Genomic DNA, 25,236 nt, shown 5'->3' with positions numbered 1-25,236 from the left:
GAAGAGGAGGGTCCGTGGTGACCTCAGAGCAACTTTCCAATGTCTGAAGGGGGCCTACAAGAAAGCTGGGGTGGGGCTTTTTACATGGGTGTGTAGTGAGAGGACAAGGAGGAAGGGTTTAAAACTTGAAGAGAGGAGATTTAGGTTAGACATTGGGAGGAAACTCTTTGCTGTGAGGGTGGAGAGACCCTGGCCCAGGTTGCCCAGGGAAGCTGTGGCTGCCCCATCCCTGGGGGTGTTGAAGGGCAGGTTGGATGGGGCTTGGAGCAACCTGGGCTGGTGGGAGGTGTCCCTGCCCATGCAGGGGGGTTGGAAATAGATGATCATTAAGGTCCTTTTCAAAACAAACCTTTCTATGATTCTACGATTCCATGAAGAGGTGCTGGGGAGGGAATTAGAGGGTGCTGTGGGGGAGCTGAGGGGATGCTGGGGGGGGAGCTGGGGGGTTATAGGGTGGTACCTAGCAGGGGAGCTGGGGTGTGCTGGGGTGAGGGGAAGCTGGGGGGCTGCTGGGGAGGACCTGGAGGGGACATGGGAGGGATGGGGATCTGAGGTGATGCTGAGGTAGGATCAGGGGGAGACGCTGGAGGTAATTGGGCCGGGGGGTGAGGACCCTGGGGGGGTCCGGGGGGGGCTGGCGAGGAGGGGCCGTAGGAGGCCGGCCGGGCGCTGCCCCCAGACCCCCCCCCCCGCGACCCCCCGTCCCTGCCTCCTCCCCCCGCCCCCGCCCCCCGGCCTGGGCGGGGTTTGGGCCCCGGCTCCGGGAGATGGAGCCGGTGTGAGCGGGCGCGGGGCTGCAGCGGCGGCGGCCCCCCCTGGCCCCAGCCCCGGGGGGGAGCCCGGGCCCTCCCGGCCCAGCCATGCCCGCCGGCAGCAACGAGCCCGCGGGGCTCCTCAGCTACCAGGTGCGGGCAGCGGCCGCGGGGGGGATGCCCGGGACCCCCGGGCCGGGCGGAGGATGCTCCGTGGCTGCTTCACTGCGGCATTTCCGAGGGCGGGGGGAGCTGGGGGGGGGGGTGGGGGGCTGGGGGAGGCAGGGGGTCTGCAAGGGGGGTGGGGAGGAGCGGCGATAGCAAGAGGGGGGGCGAGGCGGTTGTGAGGGCGTGCGGAGGGGGGTGAAGGGCATCTGCAAGGTGAGAGGGTGGGAGGGAGCGGCAGGTGTCTGTAAAATGGGGTGCGAGGGGGGGGGCCAGGCCTCCGCAGGGGGGTGCGAGGCGTCCGCGGGGCATCCGCAAGGCCGGGGGTCGGGAGCGCAGCGGGGGGCGCGGGGGGCCCGCGGTGGGTGCGGGGGGGGATGCGAGGCAGGGAGGGAGGCACCTGCGCGGTGCCTGTTGGGGGGGTCCCCGCTGCCCCCCCTTTGTCCCCTTCTCCGCATCTCGGTGTGAGCCCTGGTGATGCTGCGGCCCCTCGGAGGGGGCACAAAGGCAGAGCCCCTCGCCAGCCGGGGGGGTGCTCAGCTATTGTCCCCGCCAGGCGTTTGCAGGGATGTGCCCGAGCTGGGTGCGGGCAGGAGGCAGCGGGGTGGTTCCCCCTCTTTCAGCATCTCTTTGCTCCGGGGGGCCTGTCCGACCCCCTGCTGCACCCATCGGCCGCAGGATGGCAACGGGAGGGGGGGAATTACTGACCCTGCCCCGCAGTGAGAGCTCAGGGGAAAGACCAGAAGGAATTTCCATCTCCGCCAGCAAGGGATGACAGTCACAGCCTGGTGGTGCTCGGCCATGACCTGCATCCCGCCTTGCAGCCCCACTTTGTCCTCTCCTGCTGCCAGCAGGGTCCAGTCCCTGTCACAGCTCAACCCCTGGCCCAGGAGCTGGAGGGGTCCCCGTGGGGGGACGATGCTGACCCACCTGATAGTGAAGGACAGAGCTGTGGGGAGAGGGGCTTCGTCTGGGTGGGATGGAGATGATGATGGGCAGGGAGGGGTCTGCTGCTCCACCACCAGAGCAGCTGCCTGGTTTGTCCCCATGCATGCTGTTACCTTCTTCCTGTAGAACATCAGGGTCAATGTTATTAATTGCACTTTGGGTGCGATTAATTACATTAATCCTCCTTCCTGCTGCCAGTGGCTTGTCCTGCTTGTGTGTGAGAGGCCAGGGGGGACAGGACATGAGATTTGCTGCCTTGTACGATGCCTTTGGCCTCCTCCAGTGCCAGGAGGACTCAAAGTCAGAACTGAACCTTTGCTTTGTGTTCTTCCTTGTCCTCAATTACACCAAAGCTTCCCCAAGGAAAATTTTTTTTTACTTAACCAGAGGAGTTGCACTGAGACAAGTGAACTGAGGCAGGACTCTAAAAAATCCTTGCTGGGACAAAAAACAAATGCAGCAAAATAAATTTGGAGCAGTTTTCTGGAGACAGATGCAGGGCAAGGATGCACTGAGCGTGTGCCATGAAGGGGTTCACTGCAGCCATGTCGAAACAGGCTTTACTCCTTTGCTCCAGCAATTTCTGATTTCATTTTTACAAGCAGTAATTACTTTCAGCCTCCTGACAAAACCAGCTTTGAAGCAGCCAGCCGGAGCTTTTTACTTAGAAAATAGCGAAGTGGAACAGCTCTGGCTGCTCCAGCACTCAGAAGTGACTGATGCAAAACTTGGCAGCCCCTTTCCCAGCCCAGTTCCGAGGATTTGATGTTTTCCAGGCTCCTGTTGGCAGCAGAGAAGGACCGAGAGGGGAGGGCAAAGTGTCTGCAAGTGCTGGTGCCCCTCCTGGGATGGGGTAATTCACTTTCCAGCGGCATCTCTCCTTCTGGCTCCATCCCACCCCAAGACCACAGACCCACAAATCCCATAGACCTATTAAATCCTTACATCCTCCTGCAATTTCCTCAGTGAAATAACCACTTGGGTCCATCTCAGTGGCTTAACTGAGACGGAATGAGTGTTGAGTGGTTCCTTCAGTGGCATCTCTGTGCAGGTCTTGCCATGAATTCAGGAATGCTGCAATGGTTGGGAAGGGCAATGGGATGCTTGGAGCATCTTGCTGCAGACCCAGAGGTGCCCACTTGTTCTGTTTCCTCCTGGTTTTGCTCTTGAAGGTTTAATACTGAGTAATAGAAAAGCAGCAGGGATCCTAGCTTGGATGAGGATGGGCTTTTAACTGATGAGACCTCGGTGTCACCTTCCTTCGCTGCATTATTTTACACCCCGTGTCACCTTTCAGGGCAAGCTGGGCAGTTAACCTTTGTGCCCAGCAGCACCAGGGAGGAAGTTCATTAGAGCAAATGAATTTGCAGAGTGGAAATGATGGATGGGCTCAGCTTGGAAAATCAAGCAGAGCTGGAGATTGCTGGAGGAACGGAGGGGGGTAAAAAATGTCATTTCTCTGGACGTGGTCTGGCTAACAAGGATTTATTGATACACCAAAGGGATAGAGACAAAGCAAGACCTTCCTGAAATGCCCTGATTTTTGTAGGAAATGTTGACGAAAATCGGTGCCACCCTGTAACGTTTTCCCAGTGGTTTCCACCTCCCTTGTATTTTGGCAGCTTGTGCTGCCCAAACGCTGCTTATGTCTCTCACCCCACAGGATGTGACATTTCCACCCTGTTTCTCTATCCTGGAGAGCTTTTGCTCAAAGCAGAGCTGGTTTCTCTCCATCCACTAAGTTTTCCAAGCTGGAAGAGTCCTGGGGTGCATGGCTTTAAATAACTGCCTGATTCCATGGCTCAGCGGTTCCATGGCTCAAGGATTCCATGGCTCTGTTGTCACCTTTTGTGTACCTGGCGCTGGTGCACACTGGGTGCCCCTGAGCAATCTGGGTGCCCCTGAGCTCCTGTCAGTGAGGGCTGAATCGGTCCCACTCATTGATCTGGAGGTTCAATTATCCCCCACGAACCAGTGACTGATGTGAGGATTGACCAGAATGCAAGTTCCCAACATAACACTTCTGGGAGAGTGACAGGAAAGATGGCCGAGTCCCAGCGCATCCCCCTGACAGTGAGAACATTTTCCCCCATATCCCCTTGGCGTGCAGCAGGATGGTCCGTGGGACATGATTGGCACCAAGGAGGGCTGTGGGGGCATCACTGGTAGGAGCACGGAGGCAAAATGGTTTATAGAGAGGAGGAGACTTTTCCTATGTGGCCTGAGGGGCTTGGAAAGAAGCGTCTCCCAGATTGCTCCATTTATTCCCACTCCAACCCCTGCCTAACACGCTCGAGCTTGTGATTTTATCTGAGTTGTGATTTTTATCTAAATCATTATTTTATTTAAATTGCAATTTAAAGCAGATTTATTAGCCCTTTCATCTGGCACCTGTGCTGAGGTTGAGGTTTGGGTTGTTTCTGGCAAATCCGGAGGGGAGCAGGATGTGTTGCTAAGAGGGGAGGGAGAGTGGCGGAGGTTGTCACTGGGAAGAGGACGGGGAAGCCACAGGCGCGTGATGACCCGGCTGCCGGGAAACGTGGGCGAGTCCTGGGAGCTGGTGGGGAGGGAGCAACAAGTCGGCTCTGAAATTAGTACTCGGGGAGCAGCAAACTCATTTCCAGACAGGTGTGGTTGTTCCTCTTGCTCATCCAAGGAACTGGTGCCTGGGAGGCATGTGCTTTCCCGAGCATCGGTGGTGCCGCTCAGTCCAACCAGGAATTTGGGGGTTGAAAAGCAGATTTCACCTTAGTGTTTGCAGTTTGAATCATCGTAAGTTCTTTATTCTCTAGTTTTTCAATAAATCTTCATGGTTGATGCAGCATTATTAGGACAAGGGGCTGTGAATGCCAGCACAGCATGGGCAGCTTCACTTGACAGTTACAGCTTTGGTTGTTTTGGGCTGTGTCCCAATGCACAGTGTAGCTCTGGCCTCTTGAATTTCATCCAACAGCCTCTTCCTTCAGGTTTATCAGTATTTTGCTCTTCTTCAAACTTCAGGTTCAGAAATGGAGAAACTGGGCGTGAATCCCAGCGTTGTTCTGATTTTCTGTTTTGTTTTGTTTCTTAACAGTTTTTTGGGTGCTTTGATGACAGCAACGGGCTTGCAAAGAACCTCAGCAATTCAATAGTCCCAAACCATCCCCTTTGTGCCTTTAATAAAGGAATAATTGGAGAACTCATGAAAACTGAAGGGTATTTGGTCACTGCAGAGACTTTCTTTGGGTGGCTGAACAGATTTGGGTTTGCTTGGATGAGTTATTGTCCGTGCATACAAGGAAGGAGAAACCCAGCAGTGCTGATGTATTTTCTTCAGTATTTAAGGCATTCATAGCAATCAAAAGACAAAGTGCAGCCTCAAGAGGGGAAAGAGAGATCAAGTGTCTCGAGGAGGCCCTTTCAAAGCTGCAGTTGTGACTGCAGCATGAGATGTGGTTGGGTTTTTATTTCTTTGAATGCTCCATTCTCCTTCTCCGGCCCTGGTGGCAACGGGAAAAGAGAAATAAAAATATGTATTTCTGTTTGCTCCTGTGGTTCTCCTTTGGCTTTTAAGGCCCAGAGGCTCATCCTGCAGCACTGGCAGTGGCGTTTCAGCTGGGGAGGGCATTAGCTCTCAGCCGTTTGCTTTCCCAAGGGGAAGAATCCCGTTTTCCCTGGAAATCACGCTTGCACCAGGGGCAGCCCGAGCCTGGCTGAAGCCGAAGCTTTGCCCTTGTAGGTTCTTGGGAGCCTTTGGAGGTTGTTGGTGGTCACGTCCTGTGGCCAAGTGCCATCTAGTGAGCCCTGCGGGTATCACGTTTGGAGGCTGAAACTCGTTTGGGTTTTTTTTCAGTTTGGAAATGCCTCCTTTTTCTCTTTCTTTCTTTCTTGCTTGCTTGCTTGCTTGCTTTCCTGCTTTCTTGCTTTCTTGCTTGCTTTCTTGCTTGCTTTCTTGCTTTCTTTCTTGCTTTCTTGCTTTCCTTCTTGCTTTCCTTCTTGCTTTCCTTCTTGCTTGCTTGCTTGCTTGCTTTCTTGCTTCCTTGCTTCCTTGCTTTCTTCCTTGCTTTCTTCCTTGCTTTCTTCCTTCCTTTCTTTCCTTTTTTTTTTTTTAAAGGAACCTCAGGAGCAAAGCAGGAGGCTGCTTTGCTGTTTTGTTTTTTTTTGTCTGAAACACTCAGCTCTCTGCCCCCTGTAGTAAATACTTCTCAACTCCTATTGTATACAATATAGGTGATGCTACAGGCTGTTTTATGTGGATACAGGAGGAAAAAACCTCCTACAAGTGCATGTTTTTAGGGCTGTGCCTGAAGGAGGAGGCACATGGAGGCATGATGCTGGTGGCCTGGTGTGGACATGGGGTGGATGGTGGTCAGGAGGACATAGGGGAGCTCTGTACACCCAACCCCAACTTTCACCTTCTCCTTGCTAACCAGAGACATGATGAGGAGGCTGTGATTGACCGGGGAAGAACAAGCAATGTTGTGAACATTCACTATGAGAAGGAGGAGCTGGAAGGTGAGTCTCTGCTGAGATCTAGGTAGAGGAGCCACCAGCCCCACGCATTTTCCCATCACACAAAGTCCCCACAACATCCCTTGGTCGGTGTCACATCATGTGCAGCAAAATGTGCTGTGCTGCTTCATAAAGCAGCACAGTTAATTTCACATTTTTAATTATTATTAATTATCTTTTAAACAGAGAGGAAGAGACCCTGCAGAGGCCAGGGTGTGAGTTTTAGCCCTGGGGCGGAATAATTCATGCTTGTTTTCTCCAGGAGGCTGCTCCTGGCTCTGGAGAAGTCAGGAGAGTAATTTGATGGGGCTGTTATTTTCCTTTTTTGTTCTGAAGTTCATTATCATGGGACTGATTTGATCCTGTTGCCTCCTACCATTCAAAGATTGTAAAAATAATTGCCTTCTGTCACTGCTTAATGAGCAAGTCTGAGCATTGTCCAGCTGAAGCTGGAACTTGAGAAGAGGTTTGATGCTGTCAGGGGGCACTGTTAGATGACCCAGAGCTGTCACTTGTTGCTCCGTTTTTTGTGAAGTTTGAGTAAAATTGGCTTGGCAACAGAAGGTCCTCACTTGGAGTATTGTGTCCAGTTCTGGGCTCCCCAGTTCAAGAGGGATGGAGATGTACTTGAGAGAGTCCAACTGAGACTACCAGGATGATGGAGGGACTGGAACTCCTGCCTGATGAGGAAAGGCTGAGAGACCTGGGGCTGTTCAGTCTAGAGAGGAGAAGACTGAGGGGGGATCTAATTAATGTCCATAAATACATGAGGGCATCAAGAAGGCAGGACAAGCTCTTGTCACTTGTGCCCTGGGACAGGATGAGGGGCAATGGATCCAAACTGGAGCCCAGGAAGTTCCACCTCAAGATGAGGAAGAACTTCTTGCCTGTGAGGGTGACAGAGCCCTGGGACAGGCTGCCCAGAGAGGCTGTGGAGTCTCCTTCTCTGGAGACTTTCCAGACCTGTCTGGATGCCTTTCTGAGTGACCTGCCCTAGTTGTGTGTGGTTTTTTGGTCCTGCTCTGGCAAGGGGGTTGGACTCGGTGATCTTTGGAGTCCCTTCCAATCCCTAATATTCTGTGATTCTGTGACAACAATGAAGAGAAGTTGGTGTTTCTCCTGGGATTTGGCTCAGGGAGGCCCTGGCCGTGTCACCCGTTGCTGCAGTGCCCCATGTGCTGCACCTGCTGCTTTGTCACAGGCCACCGGACCCTGTACGTGGGCGTGCGGATGCCCCTGGCGCGGCAGAGCCACCGGCACCACCGGCCCCACGGCCAGAGGCATCGGAAGCGGGACCGGGAGAAGGACCCAGCCCCGGCAGAGCAGGGTTATCACTGTAAGTCCCAAATTCCTCGGGGCTCCGTGGGCACTGGGGTCTTCTGCAAGCAGGTCCATGTGGCCAGTTGCAGTGTGTGGGAAACTGTTTAGGCTTATGTGGGGAAGAAGAACAGTTTCCCACAGAGTGACTCGCTGTTCTTGCCAGGGAAAGTGGTGTTATTTAGCAAAACCCCCTTTTCCCAGAATTTCACAGGTTTTAACAGTTTTTTAAGGCATAATGACTTTTGGCTCCTGGCTTTAAGAAAGAAACATAGGGAAGGAAAGCAGCCCGTCCTTGTGCAGAGGTGGAATAGATGCTCTGTGGAAGCCCACACAGAGTCAGGGGAGTGGGGCCAGCCTGATATTTCTGGCTGAACTAGTGCCAGTTGGATGCCCCCTTGGTGTGTGAGTGTGACGGGCCATGTTCAGGCGTGGTAATGGGACAGGGCTTTGTCTTCTGCCCAAGACACCCCGTCCCAGCGGGTGCAGTTCATCCTCGGGATGGAGGAGGACGAGCAGCATGTCCCCCATGACTTGTTCACCCAACTGGATGAGATCTGCATGAAAGACGATGAAGGTGCTGAGTGGAAGGAAACAGCAAGGTAAATCCTGCTTCTGGCTGCAGTGGGAGAGGAGTCCCTACACCAGCAGCACCCTTGGGCTCTGCTTTCCACTCTCTGGGATGTGAAGGTTTAGCATCTGCAGGTGCTGGTCTGAGGAGCCTTCTCCTCTTGGCCCTGTAGCTCTATTAAAGGGGTTGCAGAGCTGGGATGGTTTTCTTGCGATGGGGCTGATCGCGCCCGATTTCCGCAGGTGGCTGAAGTTTGAGGAGGATGTGGAGGATGGTGGCGAGCGCTGGAGCAAACCCTACGTGGCCACCCTGTCCCTGCACAGCCTCTTCGAGCTGCGGAGCTGCATCATCAACGGGATGGTGCTGCTGGATGTCTGTGCCAACAGCATCGAGGAGATCGCAGGTACCGTGAGCGCCGCGGCCCTCGGGATGGGCTGAACTCGCCTCACCACCGTGCCCTTCTCTCCTGAATCACTCCCTACCCCAAAGCGGGGTCCTTTTCCAGAAATCCTGCTGGGATTTGAAGTCGTGAGTTGGTTTGGGGTGTAGGCTGGGCTTGCAACTGTCGCACCAGCTTTTTCTTCTGTGAGCGGATCCTTTAGAAAGAAATCTGTGTCGTTCAAGAAGGGATTAGAGAATATTCTGCAGGCAGAAGGGAGCGTGTGTCAGGGCTTAGCAGGCTCTTAGACAAAATCTGCAGAAGAGCTGAACCTCCTTAAATAAAGCATTTATTACAACCTTTTTCCTCACATTCTTTTTTTTGTTTGTTTTGTCTGAACATGCAGGAGTCAAGACTTTCAAAGGCAGAGTTTGTCTGGCAGATGAGCAAGCAGTGTTTTGGTGGGGAAGATAAGTTAACTGAAAAAGCAGCTTTTGAGAAATGGTCTTTGACTGGCAGGTCTCCATTCAGCCCTTTCAAGAGCTGGAACAGTCAGAGCTGTTCTTAGCATGTTTCTCCCTGGACTCAGCAAGTTGCAGTTGATGAGCCAAGGAAACTCTGGGAAAGTCTCTGCTCTAGATGGCTTCTGATTTGGTTAAAGGTGTAGAGCAGACAGGACAGATGGGGCAAGGAGATTGCCTTCGTTAGAGTGGGGAATAATTATCTTACCGGAGTAATGAATAAACACTTTGATGATGGTGGTTTTTAGCAAAAGAAAAGTCTTGCTTTTGCTGCAAAGGCTGAACTGTATTAAAATGTCTTGTCTAAGCCAGGCTCAGCCCGTGTTAAGTCATCCTGTGTGAAGCAGCCTTTCCCGGGAGCTGCGGGGATCAAACTTGGGGGATTTCTGCTTTGACAGCTTCATTTCCCTCTGTCACCCCCAGACATGATCCTGGGCCAGCAAGAACAGTCTGCAGAGTTTGATGAGCACGTGCGGACCAAAGTCCGAGAAGTTCTTTTGAAGAAGCATCATCACCAGAATGAGAAGAAAAGAAACCTTCTCCCCATCGTCCGCTCGTTTGCTGATGTGAGCAAGAAGCAATCAGACCTGCACCACCTTGACAAGCCAGGTGAGGGTTCCTGCAGGGCTTTGGCACCAAGGGAGGGTTACTGCACAGTTTTAGCACCAGGTAAAGGTTCCTGCAGGGCTTTGGCACCAGGGAAGGGTTCCTGCAGGGCTTGGCCTCTTTAGGCTTGTCCTGGCGAAGGAGAAGGATCCCAGTTGCTCCTTGCCCATCTTTCTGATTGTCATTTTTTTCTTACCAGCCCAAACACTCACCCCTCATCCTTCTCCCACCACCACAGAAGCTAAAAATGGGCTGAACCAGGAAGCTGGTGCAATGGATTTAAGCAAGGTGGGACACTCATCCCGTTCTTAGGCCTTCAGGGCCAGATTTGCTCTTGCAAACTTGGCTGCAGAGCGTGCTGCAAAGTGCTGTGGGCTTTGCTTTTCTGGTAACTGCCTGAAAGTTGCTTGTCCTGCCCAGGCGGAGCTGCACTTCATGAAGAAAATTCCCACCGGAGCCGAAGCTTCCAACGTGCTCGTAGGAGAGCTGGATTTCCTTCACCAGCCCATCGTGGCCTTTGTCCGCCTGACCCCAGCTGTCCTCCTCCCGGGCATGACCGAAGTTCCCATCCCAACAAGGTCCAAATGAGAAGCACAAAGTTTTTATTTCAAAAAAAACCAACAAACCATCAAATTGCATCAGTTTGGCATCCCGAGGGAGCAAGGCCAGTGGGAGCAAGCATGTTTCCTCCACCTTCATCTCCTCACCTTTGCTTCTCCCTTCCCTGCTGTAGCTTTTAAACCCATTGGCCAATTTTAGTGGAAGTTGGCCCAACGTGCCATCAGTTTTGATGAATTTCAAATTCATCAGAGGAGTTGGTGAGCCTGCGTGTTCCCTCTGGATCTGTGCCCTGGGGTGGGAGCTCCTGGGAATTTCCTTGGTGCCCTTCGAGCATGGACATGTTCTTCTCTCTCATTTTGTTTTTCTCGCTCAGGTTCCTGTTTGTTTTGCTTGGACCAGGAGGAAAAGCCCATCAGTACCATGAGATTGGCAGGTCCATGGCTACTATCATGACGGATGAGGTGTGATGAGATAAGAGATCTCTCTGGTCATTGCTGGCTGTCTTCCCCCTCCCTATCTCTGTAGCACTGAGGAGGAGGAGTTGCTGTCCCAGCTGCCTGCAGCTCTCCAAACTGCCCACCCCACCTTCCCCCTCAAAGCAAACACATGGTTTTCCATCACTCCACGTCCTGGGGCCTGAAATCCCACCCGGGTGCATCCTGCTCCGTGTCCTTCTCCCCAGGGTCCCCAGTAGTGGCACTGGAAGGGCCAGTAAAATAATTTCTCTTTAAGCACAGGGTGTGGTGTGTGGTGGGGAATGGGACCTTGTGCAGATGGTTACAAGTACCGTGCTGCACAGATTTTTCTTTTTGGGGCAATATTTCCTGTCAGTTCCAGGAGGAAATTTGGGGAAAATCATCTTGCATTTAGCCCAGAGCTTACTGCACTGCTTGGGAGATCCAAGGTGGGTTGTCCTCTTGGCAGGTGTTCCATGACGTTGCCTATAAAGGCAAGAACCAGGCTGACCTCGTGGCTGGCATCGACGAGTTCCTGGACCAGGTCACAGTGTTGCCACCAGGAGAGTGGGACCCATCGATCCGGATTGAGCCCCCGAAAAACGTCCCCTCACAGGTGGGCGCTGCAGGGGATGGAGGAACCGACAGGGCTGGGACTGCTGCCCAGGGTCCCTCACCTGGTCCCACTTCGACGTCGTCCTGTACCCACAGAGCAGAAGCACAAGCAGCCCCTGGTTGCCAATCCGTGTCTTTGATCTTTTCTCTGTTGGAACAGGAAAAAAGGAAGATGCCGGGAGCTCTGGACGACGGCGCCGCGCACAGGAAGCCCGAGAAGCACAGTGGGCCAGAACTGGAGCGGACGGGAAGGTGTGAGCTTTAAGAGTCTGGGGTTTATTTCTGGTCTGCCTCTGAAAGCTGAGTGTGCACCTTCCCTTCCAGCAGGTTTCTGGGGTGAGTTGGCTCAGGGAAGGGGCTCCACCGAACCAGCTTGGTCCCCGGGGCTGGTGTCGCGGTGGAGGGGACACCACCCAGCCAGGATCAAGCAGGTGTCCACTCACTCATCCCTCCTCCCACTGCAGGGTAGGGGAGGGAACATCCAACTAAAAACTCATGGATGGAGACAAGGACAGGGAGGGTCCACTCACCAGTTATGGTCATGGGCAAAACAGACACAACCTGGGGAGAAAAAAAAATATAATCAATTGAATTTATCAGAAAAGGAGAAAGAGAGAACAAGACCCAATCTTAAATACCTTCCCCCACCCCTCCCTTCTTCCTGGACCCAAATTACTTCATTCCCCATTTCTCCATCTCCTCCCCCCGCAGCACAGGGGGACAGGGAGTGGGGGTTTAGCATCAGTTCATCACACGTTGATTCTGCTGCTCCTTCCTCCTCAGGGGAAGGACTCCTCACAGCCTTCCCCTGCTCCACCACGGGTCCCTCCCATGGGAGAGGGTCCTTCACCAACCCTCTGACATGAGTCCCTCCCACCAGCTGCAGTCCCTCAGGAGATGATCCAGCCTGGGCTGTCCACAGAGTCATGGGCTGCTTTGGGAACAGCCATCTCCCCTGGTGTGGGATCCTTCATGGCTGCAAGTCCATGTGTGCCCCACCATGGTCCTTCATGGGCTGCAGATCCACATCTGCCCCATCATGGTCCTCCATGGGCTGCAGATCCACGTCTGCTCCTTCATGGGCTGCAGGGCACAGCTGCCATGTCACCACGGGCTGCAGGGGAGCTTCTGCTTGGACACCTCCTCCCTCTTCTTCCTCGCTCCCTCGGTATCTCTGCTCAGCACTGCTCTCCCCTGCCCCTCTCCCTCAGGTCTTACAGCAATTCCTTTCCCCTCCTTAAAGGTCTTAACCACAGAGGCACATCCAGCTTCCCTGATGGTCTTGGCCTTGGCCAGAGGTGGGGCAAGAACTGGAGCTGGGAGATCTTCCAACAGCTTCCCACAGGAGCCTCCTCCAAGGGCTGGAGCAGTTCTGCTCTGGAGCCAGGCTGGGAGAGTTGGGGTGTCCAGCCTGGAGAAGAGAAGGCTCCAGGGAGACCTGAGAGCACCTTCCAGTGCCTGAAGGGGCTCCAGGAAAGCTGGGGAGGGGCTTGGGCCAAGGGCAGGAGGGATGGGAGCAGGGGGAAGGGCTTGAAACTGGCAGTGGGGAGATGGAGGTTGGAGATGAGGAGGAACTTGTTGGCTGGGAGGGTGGGGAGAGCCTGGGCCAGGGCAGCTGTGGCTGCCCCATCCCTGGGGGTGTTGAAGGGCAGGTTGGATGGAGCTTGGAGCAGCCTGAGCTGGTGGGAGGTGTCCCTGCCCATGCAGAGGGGTGGGACTGGATGATCTCTAAGATCCTTTCCAACCCAAACCAGTCTGGGATTCTATGATTCTCTGACTTGTTCATGTGCCTTGGTTTCTACTGGCTGTAAAATGGGAGAAGATGTCTTCTTTTCAGCCAGGAAAGCTCTTCTGTTCCAGTGATTGCACTTCTGCAGCAAAGAAAATTCAATGTGCTCTTCCAGGAGAACAGCCTGTGTTTTACCAAGCTGGTGAAAGGCCTGGAGAACAAGTCCTGTGAGGAGAGGCTGAGTGAACTGGGATTGTTTAGTTTGGAGTAGAGGAGGCTGAGGGGAGACCTCATTGTCCTCTACAACTGCCTGAAAGGAGGTTGTAGGGAGGTGGGAGTTGGGCTCTTCTCCCAAGTGAATAATGACAAGAGGAAATGGCCTGAAGCTGCACCAGGGGAGGTTTAGACTGGAGATTAGAAAGAATTTCTTTACCCAAAGAATGGTTGGACAGTGGGACAGGCTGCCCAGGGAAGTGTTTAAAAGAAATGTAGATATCGTGCTTAGGGACATGATTTAAGCACTGAACGGGTAAATTAGGTTATGGTAGGGTTATGGTAGAGTTAGGTTATGGTTGGACTTGATGATCTTCAAGGTCCTTTCCAACCAGGATGATTCAGTGATCCTTTCCTTCCTCCAGGCTCTTTGGAGGTTTGATCCTGGATGTGAAGAGGAAAGCCCCGTGGTTCTGGAGTGACTTTCGGGATGGTCTGAACCTGCAGTGTCTGGCCTCCTTCCTCTTCCTCTACTGTGCCTGCATGTCCCCTGTCATCACCTTTGGGGGGCTGCTGGGGGAGGCGACTGATGGCCACATAGTGAGTGGGGTGGGGGAAAAACACTCCTGCAAAAGTCCTTTCTGAAGTGACTTTGGGTTTTTTTTTTTGCTCCTGATGATTTGTTTACTCACTGTGGCCTCTCTCCCCTGGACAGAGTGCCATGGAGTCACTGCTGGGTGCATCCATGACTGGCGTGGTGTTCTCCCTCTTTGCTGGCCAACCTCTCACCATCCTGGGCAGCACTGGGCCCATCCTTGTGTTTGAGAAGATCCTCTACAAATTCTGCAAGTAAGGCTGGCTGCCATGGCTGGGTGCTGAGAACCTTCAGAAGAAGGCAGGGATGGAGAAAAGATGGGTTTTCTTGTATTTTTTCTTAGTGGTGGTTGTTAAAGTTGTCTTCTGTGTCACAGCCATGGCATGCAGGTGCTTTAGCACGTGATGGTGCAAGAGCTTTTGGTCTCTGAAGGATGGATGGGGCTGTTTGGGGGTTTTAGGGTTAAAGCAAGGAGAAGGAGAAACCAGCAAGGTGTGGATGGCCAAGATAGGCTGCACAAGGAAGATGAGACAAATCCCTGTGGTTTGGGAGTGAGGGAGGTTTTGCTTCCCTCTGAATACCAAACCAGGCCTGAGTTTTGCTGGAAGTGAAAATGCATTTTGCCCAAATAGCCAAGTAGTTTTTTGCTGAAATATTTTGAGTGTTGATGATTTATTTTTTTTAAAGTGGGAGTTTTTCATGTGCAACGGGTATTTTCCATGATAGTCCTTTAGCTGTGATGACTTCGATGTGAGGTGAACCACCCTAATTGCAGTTCAAGTTATTCTTAAGCCCCAACTCGCTGGCAGCAGGTGACTGGCTGCAAAACCAGTTGGTTTGGGTGTGAGGGTGTCAGGGTCATGCAGGAGGACACCATCTGCCACAACAGGGACCTGATCTCAATCAGGTGTCCACACAGAATTCATAGAATCATAGAACGGTTTGGGTTGGAAGGGACCTTAACGATCATCTAGATCCAACCCCCCTGCATGGGCAGGGACACCTCTCGGTAGATCAGGTTGCTCAAGGCCCATCCAACCTGGTCTTGAAGACCTCCAGGGATGGGCCATAATTGTTAAATAATGATAATTAAATAATGGGCCTCTCCTCCTGTGGGCCCCCACCCTGCACCGCAGACCGTTGCAGAGCATGGGAACCGCATTTACCATCCTCAGCCTCCTGGATTGCTCCCAGTTTTCCCCAGAGGAGGGCTGGGCTTGGAGCCTCTTGCTGGCCTTCCCACCCTGTGGTTTGTTTGGCTCCCCAGGGACTACACACTGTCCTATCTCTCTCTGCGGGCGTGCATTGGGCTCTGGACAGCCTTCTTCTGCCTGGTGCTGGTGGCCACGGATGCCAGCTGCTTGGTGTGCTACATCACCCGCTTCACCGAGGAAGCCTTTGCCTCCCTCATCTGCATCATCTTCATCTATGAGGCTCTGGAGAAGCTGATTCACCTGCGAGAGGTCTACCCTGTGCACATGCACAGCAAGCTCGACTTCCTCACCATCTACTAGTGGGTTTTTTTCCTCCTAAAATGCTGCTGCCCCTTGGCAGGGGCTCAGGGCTGCCCTTCCCTTACACCTGGCTTGGCTTCTCTCCTCCCAGCTGTAAGTGTGAGGCCCCCACCCATCCCAGCAACGAAACCCTGAGGTTCTGGGAGAGCAAAAAGATCAACGTGTCTGGCATCACCTGGGAAAACCTCACGGTGACTGTAAGTGCTCCGAGCCACTGCCTCCTCCGCTGCAGCCACGGGGTCCAGGGACATTTGCATGGTGCAAAACTCAGAGCCCTTCAGGGGGTGGTGGGCTTCAAACCCTGCTGGTGCTGCTGTGAAAAGATGCTGCTGAAATCTTATGTGTGGGTTTAACCAGCTTGGTCAGGGGAAGGAGAGTCCACCTTCTCCAGTCCACCTGGTCCCCAACACCTGGGTAGTAGACTGGGTAGTAACTGTCCTCCTCAACCTGGCTGCAGGACAGTACTTGTGACTGGGAGGAAGGTGAAGTGGGTGGTTTGATTGCTGTAGCTGTTGGAGGACTTAAGTTCATGCTTGAAAGTGGTAATTGGCTTCCTTAATGGGTTCCTAATAACTTCAGGCCTTGCTTGCTCACTCAGCGCAGTCTGTAGTGCAGGCAGGAATGTGTATGTGTGAGTAGCCTCTGGGGCTGGAAGCAGAGCCCAAGCATGGGATGGGATGGCACCTAGAGACATCTTCACCCCCTCTTCATCCCCCCTCCTTATCCCCTGGAGGAGTGGAAATGAGTCCTGTGAGACCTCTGCTGGGATGGATGATTTGTCTCCTGTCACATTTGTCTTAGTCCTCCTTCCCCATTGCCTCTTCCTCCATCCCCAAGAGTTCCTAGTCTCTTCTTCCCCTCTGGTGTCTTCTCCAGCCACAGTTACTCACCACTCAAGTGGAGGATGTGCTGTGGTCTTCCCATCACACTTCATCTCTCTGCTCTCCTCTGTGTGGTTCAACGTGTCACTTGTTCAGCTGCTGCTGTTCATTAAATATGAATCTCCAGCAGCAGCAGTGGTCACAAGGTGATGGACCTTGGACCAAGATCCTCAAATCCCCCTGGTTATCCAAGGCTTCCTTGCTGCACATGCTCTGCCTTTGTGTCCTGACCTCTGTTTCTCCAGGAATGTCGGTATTTGCATGGAGAGTTTCAAGGACCTGCCTGTGGACACAATGGCCCCTACACACCTAATGTCCTCTTCTGGTGCTGCATCCTCTTCTTCTCCACCTTTGTCCTGTCGAGCTTATTGAAGAAGTTTAAAACCAGCCGTTACTTCCCAACCAGAGTAGGTAGAAGATGCTGGCCAGCAGCAGACTCCACACTCATTTCCCAAAATGGCTTTCCTGGAGCACTAAGCAGTGTTTGCCATGACTTGGTCAAGCTGGGAAACGTTGACCTTGAAGGCCAAGCTCTCCATCAGCTTGAGTGTCCCTCACTCATTTCCATGAGTGCAAAACGATCAGAGCATTTCCCACCTGCCTCAACACCTGCCCAGAGTGATGTTTTGCTCAGTGGGAAATCAGGTCTTCCAAAGTGTTTGGTTTTTTTTTCCCCCTCCTGTGCATTAAGTTCTCAAGGGGAAAGTTGATTCAAATGAGGAGCTGCCATAGAAAAGGACACAATTTCTTCCTTTTGAGAAACAAATGGTGCCTCAGTCCCATTTTAGCTGAGGTATCATAGAACCATTTGCTTTGGAAAAGACCTTTGAGATCATTGAGTCCAGCCTGTGAATGTGGCTGTCATGGCAGACATTCTGCTTCCTTGGTTTTAAATATTTTTTAAGGTTTGAATTAAACCAGCCCTTTTCCACCTAGTTAAATGTTTTTTTAAGGTCTGACACGAGATCTCACAGGGACAAACACAGCAACAGTATCTAACCAAGGGATTTGGCTGCATTTCCTCAGAGCGATGGGATTTTGTTACCTGGCCCTGATGTTGTTGCTGTCCCTCACTTTCCCATCTCATGTCATGGCCCCGTTTGTGATGCCCCTTTCAGCTCTGGTTTCTTGCCCCAGGTGCGGTCCACAGTAAGTGACTTTGGTGTTTTCCTCACCATTGTCTTCATGGTGCTCATTGACTTAATGATTGGGATCCCATCACCGAAGCTCCAGGTCCCCCATGTGTTCAAGGTAATGGGGGTGTTTGGCCTGGAGTGGGTTTCACCCCATGCTCGTGTTCCTGGTGATGCCTCAAGGTGACACCAGGGCAGGACAGGGCTGAGTCTGGAGGAGATGGTGGTGTGACCATCTCCTCTTCCACTTCCAAGTGCATCGTTTCCCTCTGGAAACTAGAAGCAAGCCCCAAAACTAGGTACCTGTGGGAGAAGTATCTGTAGGTGCTTGCAAGGAGGACGCTGAGTCCTGTGGGAGAGGGTGATGTGAAACCAGGGCTGGATATGCTCTGACACAGGGATGGAGGGGAAAATCAAGGCCAGTGAGGTGGGCGGGCTGGGCAGTGATGCTGCTGTGTGTGCTTTGCTGCAGCCCACCAGAGATGACCGCGGGTGGGTCATCAACCCCATAGGACCCAACCCTTGGTGGACAGTGTTGGCTGCGCTCATCCCAGCCCTGCTCTGCACCATCTTGATATTCATGGACCAGCAGATCACTGCTGTTATTGTGAACAGGAACGAGCACAAACTGAAGGTGAGGGGCCACAAGACATGACCCCATCCCGCAACCCACTCCAGGCTGCAGGTATGGGGAGAAACTCCTACTCCAAATGCTTTCTGGAGCCATTGGTTTGGGGCTGTGTCAGGATGCTGTCCTGGATTACTGAGGACTCAGGGAGCAAATACCAGGGGAGTTCAGATGAGGAGTCTTTCAGAGTAGCAAATTAATCTTAGAGCAGTAGAGAAGTGTGTTTCTGTTTCAAAATGTCAGCAGCAGTTGGGGGAACAAATAATTCGGATGCGCTGCCAGGAGTAACTCAGAGTCACATCCTACTTGCAAGTGGCAAATAGTGGGTTGTTTTTTTTCAGAGAAGCAGGTATCACAAAAAACCCCAAATCCCCTTTGTCTGAACTCCTGACAGATTTTCATGCAAAGTGCTTGCACGAAGACTGGACACATTTCTTTCCAATTCTTGCTTTAAATTGCCAAGACTCACACACAAGTAGGGTTGGATTCTCACTTGTGAGGTGGTCCTCGCTCTTGTGCAGCAGGATGCTCTGTTTCTTGTTTCCTTCCTGCAGAAAGGATGTGGGTACCACCTGGACCTTTTCCTGGTGTCTGTGATGCTGGGCATGTGCTCCGTGATGGGAATGCCCTGGTTTGTGGCTGCCACTGTCCTGTCCATCACCCACGTGAATAGCCTCAAAGTAGAGTCCACATGCTCAGCTCCAGGAGAACAACGCAAGTTTCTGGGGATACGAGAGCAGAGAGTCACTGGCTTTATGATCTTTGTGCTCATGGGCTGCTCTGTCTTCTTCACTTCTGTGCTAAAGGTAAGAGGGAAATGCAAAACACCCAACGAGGGTGAGGTTTCTGGGAGGTTACACAAAAATAGTCTCATCTCTCCAGGCCTGAGTAGTAGTGAGCAGAGGAGGAGGTGATCCCAAACCTTGGGGCTTGACCCACAGTGGGAACCAGGCTTGGTTGCTCTTTCCAGACCCTCAGCCCCCAGTTTGGATGTTTGAGGCAAGTGAGCAACACAACTGCTTGAACCTTCAGGGGTCTGTTGGCTCACCCACATTCATGGGGTTTAATGAAGCATATTCAGACCAGTACAAACTGGCAGCACCTGATCTGTTGCAGTTTGCTCCCCCAAGTGCCTCAGAACAGCCATTCCCAGGAGCTGAACACACTGGAATCATCCCCGTGGGCTTCCTCCCATGTTCCTCCCACAAAGTAATCTCAGCTCTGGGTAGAAGGAGACGTGTCACTTTGTGTGTTGCCACAAGAATGTCTTGAGATGTTTTTCTGCCATTGCAGAACGTGACATAGGGGAGCATGGGTGAAATCACCTCTTTTTCCTCCAGCCTTTCTGGGAAATAGGATTATTCTGATGAAATGTTACTCAAAAGTTCAGCTGAATGCAGAGCATTAAGTCGCTCACACGCGCAAAATCCCTCCTGGTTAAAATCTGACACTTCTCAAACCCTGTGGAAACTTGAAAGCCTTTGGCAGTTTTAGGCAGTGCCTGTAGAAGAGAGTGGTGATCCTGAAAATGCAATTTAAAACCAGAAATGCTGACATTCTTTTTGTTCCAGTTTATCCCCATGCCTGTGCTTTACGGGGTCTTTCTCTACATGGGTGCGTCGTCGCTCAAAGGAATTCAGGTACGGCCTCTTTTCCAGGGTGCAGTGTGTCTGCTCCCTGGTATTTCAGCTCTGTGGAAGCAGGAGCAAAGCAGTGGCGTGGGAAGAAGCCTCTTTGGGAGCAAGAAATGAAAATATTTTGTAGAAGGCAAAGATTGGTGGAGGCACAGGAGGTTTATGGGGCTGGCCACCCAGTGAGCACTCTGTTTCATGGGTTAGGGCAGGTCAGCGTTTGGTTACGTGAGGATGGGGGATTGGGTGTAAATGGAAGGCAGGTTCTGGCACTGGTGGGAATCCTGGCTGGGGGATTCAGTGGGCCAAGAAATGCTGATTATAGAACAATGTGGGGTAATTGCAATTGGGTGGGCAGCACCCACGGGCAAGCTGATTTATAGATGGAGCAATGGGGAAATGGGTGCTGCTCCCCAGGGGAACACAGTGAGATCCAGGATTTCTCATTCCAGCCTGCATCCTGGAAACTCCCTCCACATCTCAACAGGGTCAGAAACCTTCCAGGGGCCCCAGATGGCAACTTTCCACTTTCATTTTGCAGTTCTTTGATCGCTTGAAGCTGTTTTGGATGCCGGCGAAACACCAGCCGGATTTCATCTACCTGCGGCACGTCCCCTTGCGGAAGGTGCATTTCTTCACCATGATCCAGCTGTTCTGCCTCGTCCTGCTCTGGGCCATCAAAGCATCCCGTGCTGCCATCATCTTCCCCATGATGGTAGGAGTTGGTTGGGCAGTGAGATGCTGGGGGGAGATGTAGCATCATCTCAGGCCTCACTGTCTCTTCCCTCTTATGCGTGAAGGTTTTGGCTCTTGTTTTTGTCCGGAAAGTGATGGATTTCTGCTTCTCCAAACGAGAGCTCAGCTTTCTGGATGACCTTATGCCAGAAAGCAAGAAGAAGAAGCTGGATGATGCCAAAAATCAAGCCAAAGAAGAAGAGGTAAAACTTTCTGTGGGCTGGACATCTCCCTCGGGCTGTGAGATTGTCTGTTTCTCTATCACAGTTTGTCTTTAAATGTTGAGGGAAGATCAGATGCTGGTGGCCTAGGTCTCACTTTGTAACCTTTCTTCCCTGAAGTAGCAGTGAGCTTAACACTTGAATAGAAGTATCATTTTTTAAATGGCTCATTTATAATAAAGATAAAGAGGATGATGGAAAGAATTGCTTATACTGGTGTTTTCAACCCCTACAAAAAATGTTGGGAGTGGAAGATCCTTACCTGCTGCAGTAACAGCCAAAGCTGCCATGGGTTAGAAGGAGAGGGCAGCAGCCAATGTTCTTGCTGTGTGTTTAGTTTATCTCTATCTTGATCAAGGACCAAGAACTTGATTTGTCCTTTTTCCATCAGGAGTCCCAGAAGATGATGGAAGCTGCTGCTGCAAATTCAGTTCAGCTGAGGCTGAGGAAGAGCAATGACTTGGATACCCCAAAGCAAAGCAGTGACAGGTAAAGCCTCACCAAGTGCTGGGCCCCAGCAAGATGAGTTATAAAGTGTTTGGCACAATTTTCTCTACTTCAAAGAATCATAGAATGATTTGGGTTGGAAACCTTAAAGATCATCTAGTTCCAACCCCCCTGCATGGGCAGAGACACCTCCCACTAGACCAGGTTGCTCCAAGCCCCATCCAACCTGCCCTCTTTATTGACCATCCCATAGAAACCAGCAGTCAGCTTTGTGGGAGAATCAAGCCTACAGGCAGGGATGCAGGTGTCAGCAGGGCTCTGACCCCAAGCAGATTGGCTGCACAACTCATGTTTGACCCCCAAAACTTGCATCATTAGTGACTTTACAGGAGCTGGAGATCCTCATACTTAAAAATGAGGAGTTGCAGGACTGATCTGTGCCTTAGGAGCCCACTCCAGGGCTACACAACAGCACGAGCCTTTGCATGGAGCTGTAGCTCTGCAGCTCTTTGGATGTCCTCCTAGAACTCTTAATCCAGCAAAACCCCCTGTGCTGATGCTGATCTTTGATGCTCCAGGCCCCCCCTGTTCCTCTTGCTGATGAAAATGCACTTGGGATCATCAGTTCCCACCATCGCAGATTGCTGTGTAACCTCTTTGTTGCAGGGCTGATCCTTCTGACATCAATATCTCAGATGAAATGGCAAAAACAACCGTGTGGAAGGCTCTCACTATGAACACAGAGACCCTCTGAATCTGGGGAGCAAAGAGGTAAAGGATTGCACATGGCCATGGCCCTGCTTCTCTGCAGCCGATGCCTCGAGCTCGTGCCATTCCCTGCTCTGGCTGGCGATGCTGAGCAGCCAGCTCCTCTGTGCCAGGGTGGTGCCACGAATGGGGCTGGGTCAGCAGGACCTGGCAGGTCTTTCATTGATGGGGATCTCCCTCTTTTTGTCTTTTTCTCCCCCCAGTTTTCATGTTTAGGAACCTTGACTTTGAAAGAGAGGAGTGAGAAGGTGACTCAGGGATGTGCCAACGCAGACACGGGGAGAAACCACTTTTGTTCAGCTGGAGGATTCCCATTAAAGCCATGAGATGTTTTCAGTTCCCTCAGTGTGCTTCAGGCATTTGGTATCTCTAGACCAGCAAACTGAGGTGCACGTCCCAGGCAGTGGGAGCTGGGTGTTGTGAAGCCTCCGTGTGTACGTGCGTGTGTTGTTGCGGTTCTGTCGTGGCAGAGGGGCTGCGGCCGCCTTAGCGTTCAGTGCTGGCTTTTCAATCTCTAATTCCTCCTCTCCTTTTTCTTTTTCCCAAATATAAACTCTGAATGTACAACATTATTTTCTGTTATATTTGATGCATTCTCCACTTTCTTCTTCATCACGACCAGGTATTTTTTTTGGCCTGGTCTGGGGCCCTGGCTTGAACCCACTCGCGGTGTCTCACTGGTACCAGGGGTGCCCTCCGTGGTGAGGCAGCATCTGAGCAGTTGGGCTAAGGAGAAGGAGAAACATTTGCTCCCTGCACTCCAGTTTTACAGCACTTTTTATTTTTTGTTTTGGCTCTGCCATCAGCCTGGGAGCTGCAAAATGCAGAATTGCCACCTTTGTGTCCCCTCCCTTGTTCTTCCACTTTCCTTCCTCTTACCTCCCTGAGACTCTGGGCAGTTTATTCTTCACCCCGTCCTTGCCAAGTCTTTTCTCTCACAGGGTGGGGATGAGCCAGGAGGAAAGTAGGAGGATGCCTTGTCCTCCTTGCTTCCCCTGCTGCTTTGCAGGAAGAAGCTGGTAAGCAGAGATGGTTTTCAGGCTCTCTTCACATTCTGGGGGGTTGCTGGGCTGCTGTGTCACCCTGGGCACATGCGGTTGGGTCAGGTGGCTGCAGAGCCTAGTGGAGAGAACAACCCAGAAGAAAAAGGCCTCTTGCAGCCTTCCACCTTGCTGTGGGCTCAGCACCTGCTCCAGGCTCTTGGTGTCTGCAGCCCTGTGCCCCCTGCCTGGCTAGGACATGCACAGGGATCCTCCTGCTGTTGGCTCATCCCAGCCCCTGCAGGAGCATTTTCTTGTGTTAAACCAACCCAAAATGATGAGGGCAAATTGTTGCTCCTTGCAAACAGGTGGGGAAAAGATGAAGTTGCTGTGTAAGGATGGAAGTGGCACATCACCAGGCAGGGCCGAAATCCAGTGGCTTTTTGGGACTGGCATTTGACTGTTGCCAGCATGATGTGGTGACTGTTGGAGGGGGAGGAAACTGGTTTAGCTCTTCAGAGGAAGGGGGGGCAAAAAGCAAAAGGCTTGGAGGAAAGGGAGGGTTCAGAGCCTGGGTTTTCTTGCTGCTGTGATGGCCAAGCACGTCCTGTCGATGCTGCCTTCCTTCCTTAGTGCCCCCAGAGCTGGTGTTTGTGGTACCAGTCCCGTTGCTGCCCTGCCTCTGAGATGGAGTTATTCTAATTCTGCTCTTCCTTTTTCATTTTCCTCTGTGTAAGAGGAGAGAGCTGGGCTGGACTCTGCTCCCTCCTGGCAGGGACCAGGGCCAGAGGGTGGGGTTGTTTTTGGCACATGCCTGGCATCTCTGCAGCGTCAGGAAGGGAGAAAGAAACTCCCTGTGGCTGGTGAGGAGCAGGCAGGGTCCATCTCCCCCGGGTCCACATCTCCCCAGGCTTTGGGGGCTGCAAAGCTTTGGCAGTTCCTTATTTAAAAAGCAGACCAGGCTCCCTCGGCGTTGCCCCAGCACAGCTGTCTGCTCCATTGGAAGCTTTGTTTTTGCTATTTACAGGGCTAGGCTTTTTTCTTTCATTATTAGTATTTTTTTAAATTCAATGAGAACCAAGTTCTTGCCTGACCAGAGTCACAGGACTCTGGGCCTTCAAAAAATGTGGTTGGAACCCCCCAGACTGGCTGTGAGACCCTGTGCTGTGGCTGCCTTTCCCTTTGTACACCAGAGACAAAACCATATTTTGGGAGGATTTAATATTTCCCTGTACAAGGAAAATTATATGGCGGGGTTGGAGGGGGGGGAAGGAAAAACCTCTCAAAAGTTTTCCTGGATTTGCTTTAGCACTTAAAAAAAATCATCATTGGAGTGACCCACAATGCTTTAGTTGGCAGCAAAGCCCCTCCCCATTGATGTGGGATGGGTGCTGGCTGTTTTCCTCTTCTTTGGTGCCTTAAAACAGCTCCTGAATCCCCCGTCAGACCCTTCAAAAGAAGTTTCCTAAAATTAAGTGGGTGGAAAGTGGGAGGGGGAATGATGGACAAAGGTAAGAAATAAGGTGCTGGCACTTTTTTTTAAATTGTTATCATTTTATTTTTCCCCCTGCTATGTTTTATCCCCAGCACACTACATGTAGAAATACAGAAACTATTTTTGTTTCGGAGACGCTGAAATAATATTTATTTTATTGTAAGAGATGATCTAGTTTGGAAACGCTCTGTGTTGTAAATAAAACTGAGGGGGGGGGGGGGGGGGGGGGGGAGGGGGAGGAAAACCGTCCGCCAAGCGAATCTGTTACGATCACTTTGAATCTCTGTGTGTTTGTGTCTTGTTTCTTTTTTAAATCGGATTTCTTCGGGGTTCCTTCTGTGGAGCTTCCATCAGGACCCCGCGTCGCCGTCTCGTGTGTCTCGTCTGGGAAGTGTTGCTGCCTCTGTCGCTGGTTTTTCTCTTGTTGACCACTGAATGTAATGGGAAAACAACACAATAAAAGGCTTGATTGTCTCCCTGTGCCACTCGGGTGCTTTTTGCAGGGTGGGGGGAGTCAGAGGCATCTCTGGAGCTTTTTAAGGGGGTTTTGGTGGTGGTGGGGGGAATGGGTAGAGCTGATCTGGTTGGGGGATCCATCTCCCTGGTGCTTTGGGTCAGGAAGCAGCTGGGTGGGGAAAGATTTGCAATGAGGGGGTTGTGGGGTTTGGGTTGTCTCTTTTAAAAAATGAGCTTTAATTTTAAAATGTGTCAGTAAAAAAAACCCTAATTATTAGTAATGTGATGATAATAATTTAATAATTTAATGATAATTCAATGGTAATCAATGTTTTTAATTTTTCTCTGCAAGTAATTGCAGTGAGCACTGTGTTGCAGGAAGGAGGGAACATGTCACCTCTCCCAGACCCTGGGGTGTGCAGGGAGTTC

The 25,236-nt window shown here is 51.9% G+C and overlaps 1 protein-coding gene across 1 annotated transcript; it reads left to right on the top strand.

The window, feature by feature from the left end:
* Positions 1-773: 773 nt before the first annotated feature.
* On the top strand, positions 774-24,825 carry SLC4A8 (solute carrier family 4 member 8). The gene is made up of 25 exons (XM_051641410.1): positions 774-905; positions 6,278-6,359; positions 7,558-7,692; positions 8,140-8,275; positions 8,487-8,647; positions 9,568-9,753; positions 9,950-10,038; positions 10,171-10,328; positions 10,685-10,772; positions 11,236-11,382; positions 11,542-11,633; positions 13,749-13,923; positions 14,039-14,172; positions 15,186-15,431; positions 15,524-15,629; positions 16,559-16,720; positions 17,451-17,564; positions 17,919-18,080; positions 18,629-18,880; positions 19,646-19,714; positions 20,247-20,420; positions 20,506-20,643; positions 21,053-21,150; positions 21,775-21,879; positions 22,080-24,825. The coding sequence occupies exons 1-24, from the start codon at positions 861-863 to the stop codon at positions 21,860-21,862; spliced, it is 3,237 nt and encodes a 1,078-aa protein (XP_051497370.1). The 5' UTR covers positions 774-860; the 3' UTR covers positions 21,863-21,879; positions 22,080-24,825.
* Positions 24,826-25,236: the final 411 nt, after the last annotated feature.

This window comes from Apus apus, chromosome 28 (genome assembly GCF_020740795.1).
Source record: "Apus apus isolate bApuApu2 chromosome 28, bApuApu2.pri.cur, whole genome shotgun sequence".
Lineage (NCBI taxonomy): Eukaryota > Metazoa > Chordata > Aves > Apodiformes > Apodidae > Apus > Apus apus.
Note: the sequence above shows the minus strand (reverse complement) of the source record. Positions and strands in the feature narration are given on the sequence as shown.

Bases quoted from the DNA above. Each gene is read 5' to 3' on its own strand.
- SLC4A8 (XM_051641410.1), top strand. From the start codon at position 861: ATGCCCGCCGGCAGCAACGAGCCCGCGGGGCTCCTCAGCTACCAG. The intron at 13,924-14,038 runs GTGAGTGGGGTG...TCCCCTGGACAG, and splicing joins AGGCGACTGATGGCCACATA to AGTGCCATGGAGTCACTGCT. The intron at 21,151-21,774 runs GTAAAGCCTCAC...TCTTTGTTGCAG, and splicing joins CCAAAGCAAAGCAGTGACAG to GGCTGATCCTTCTGACATCA.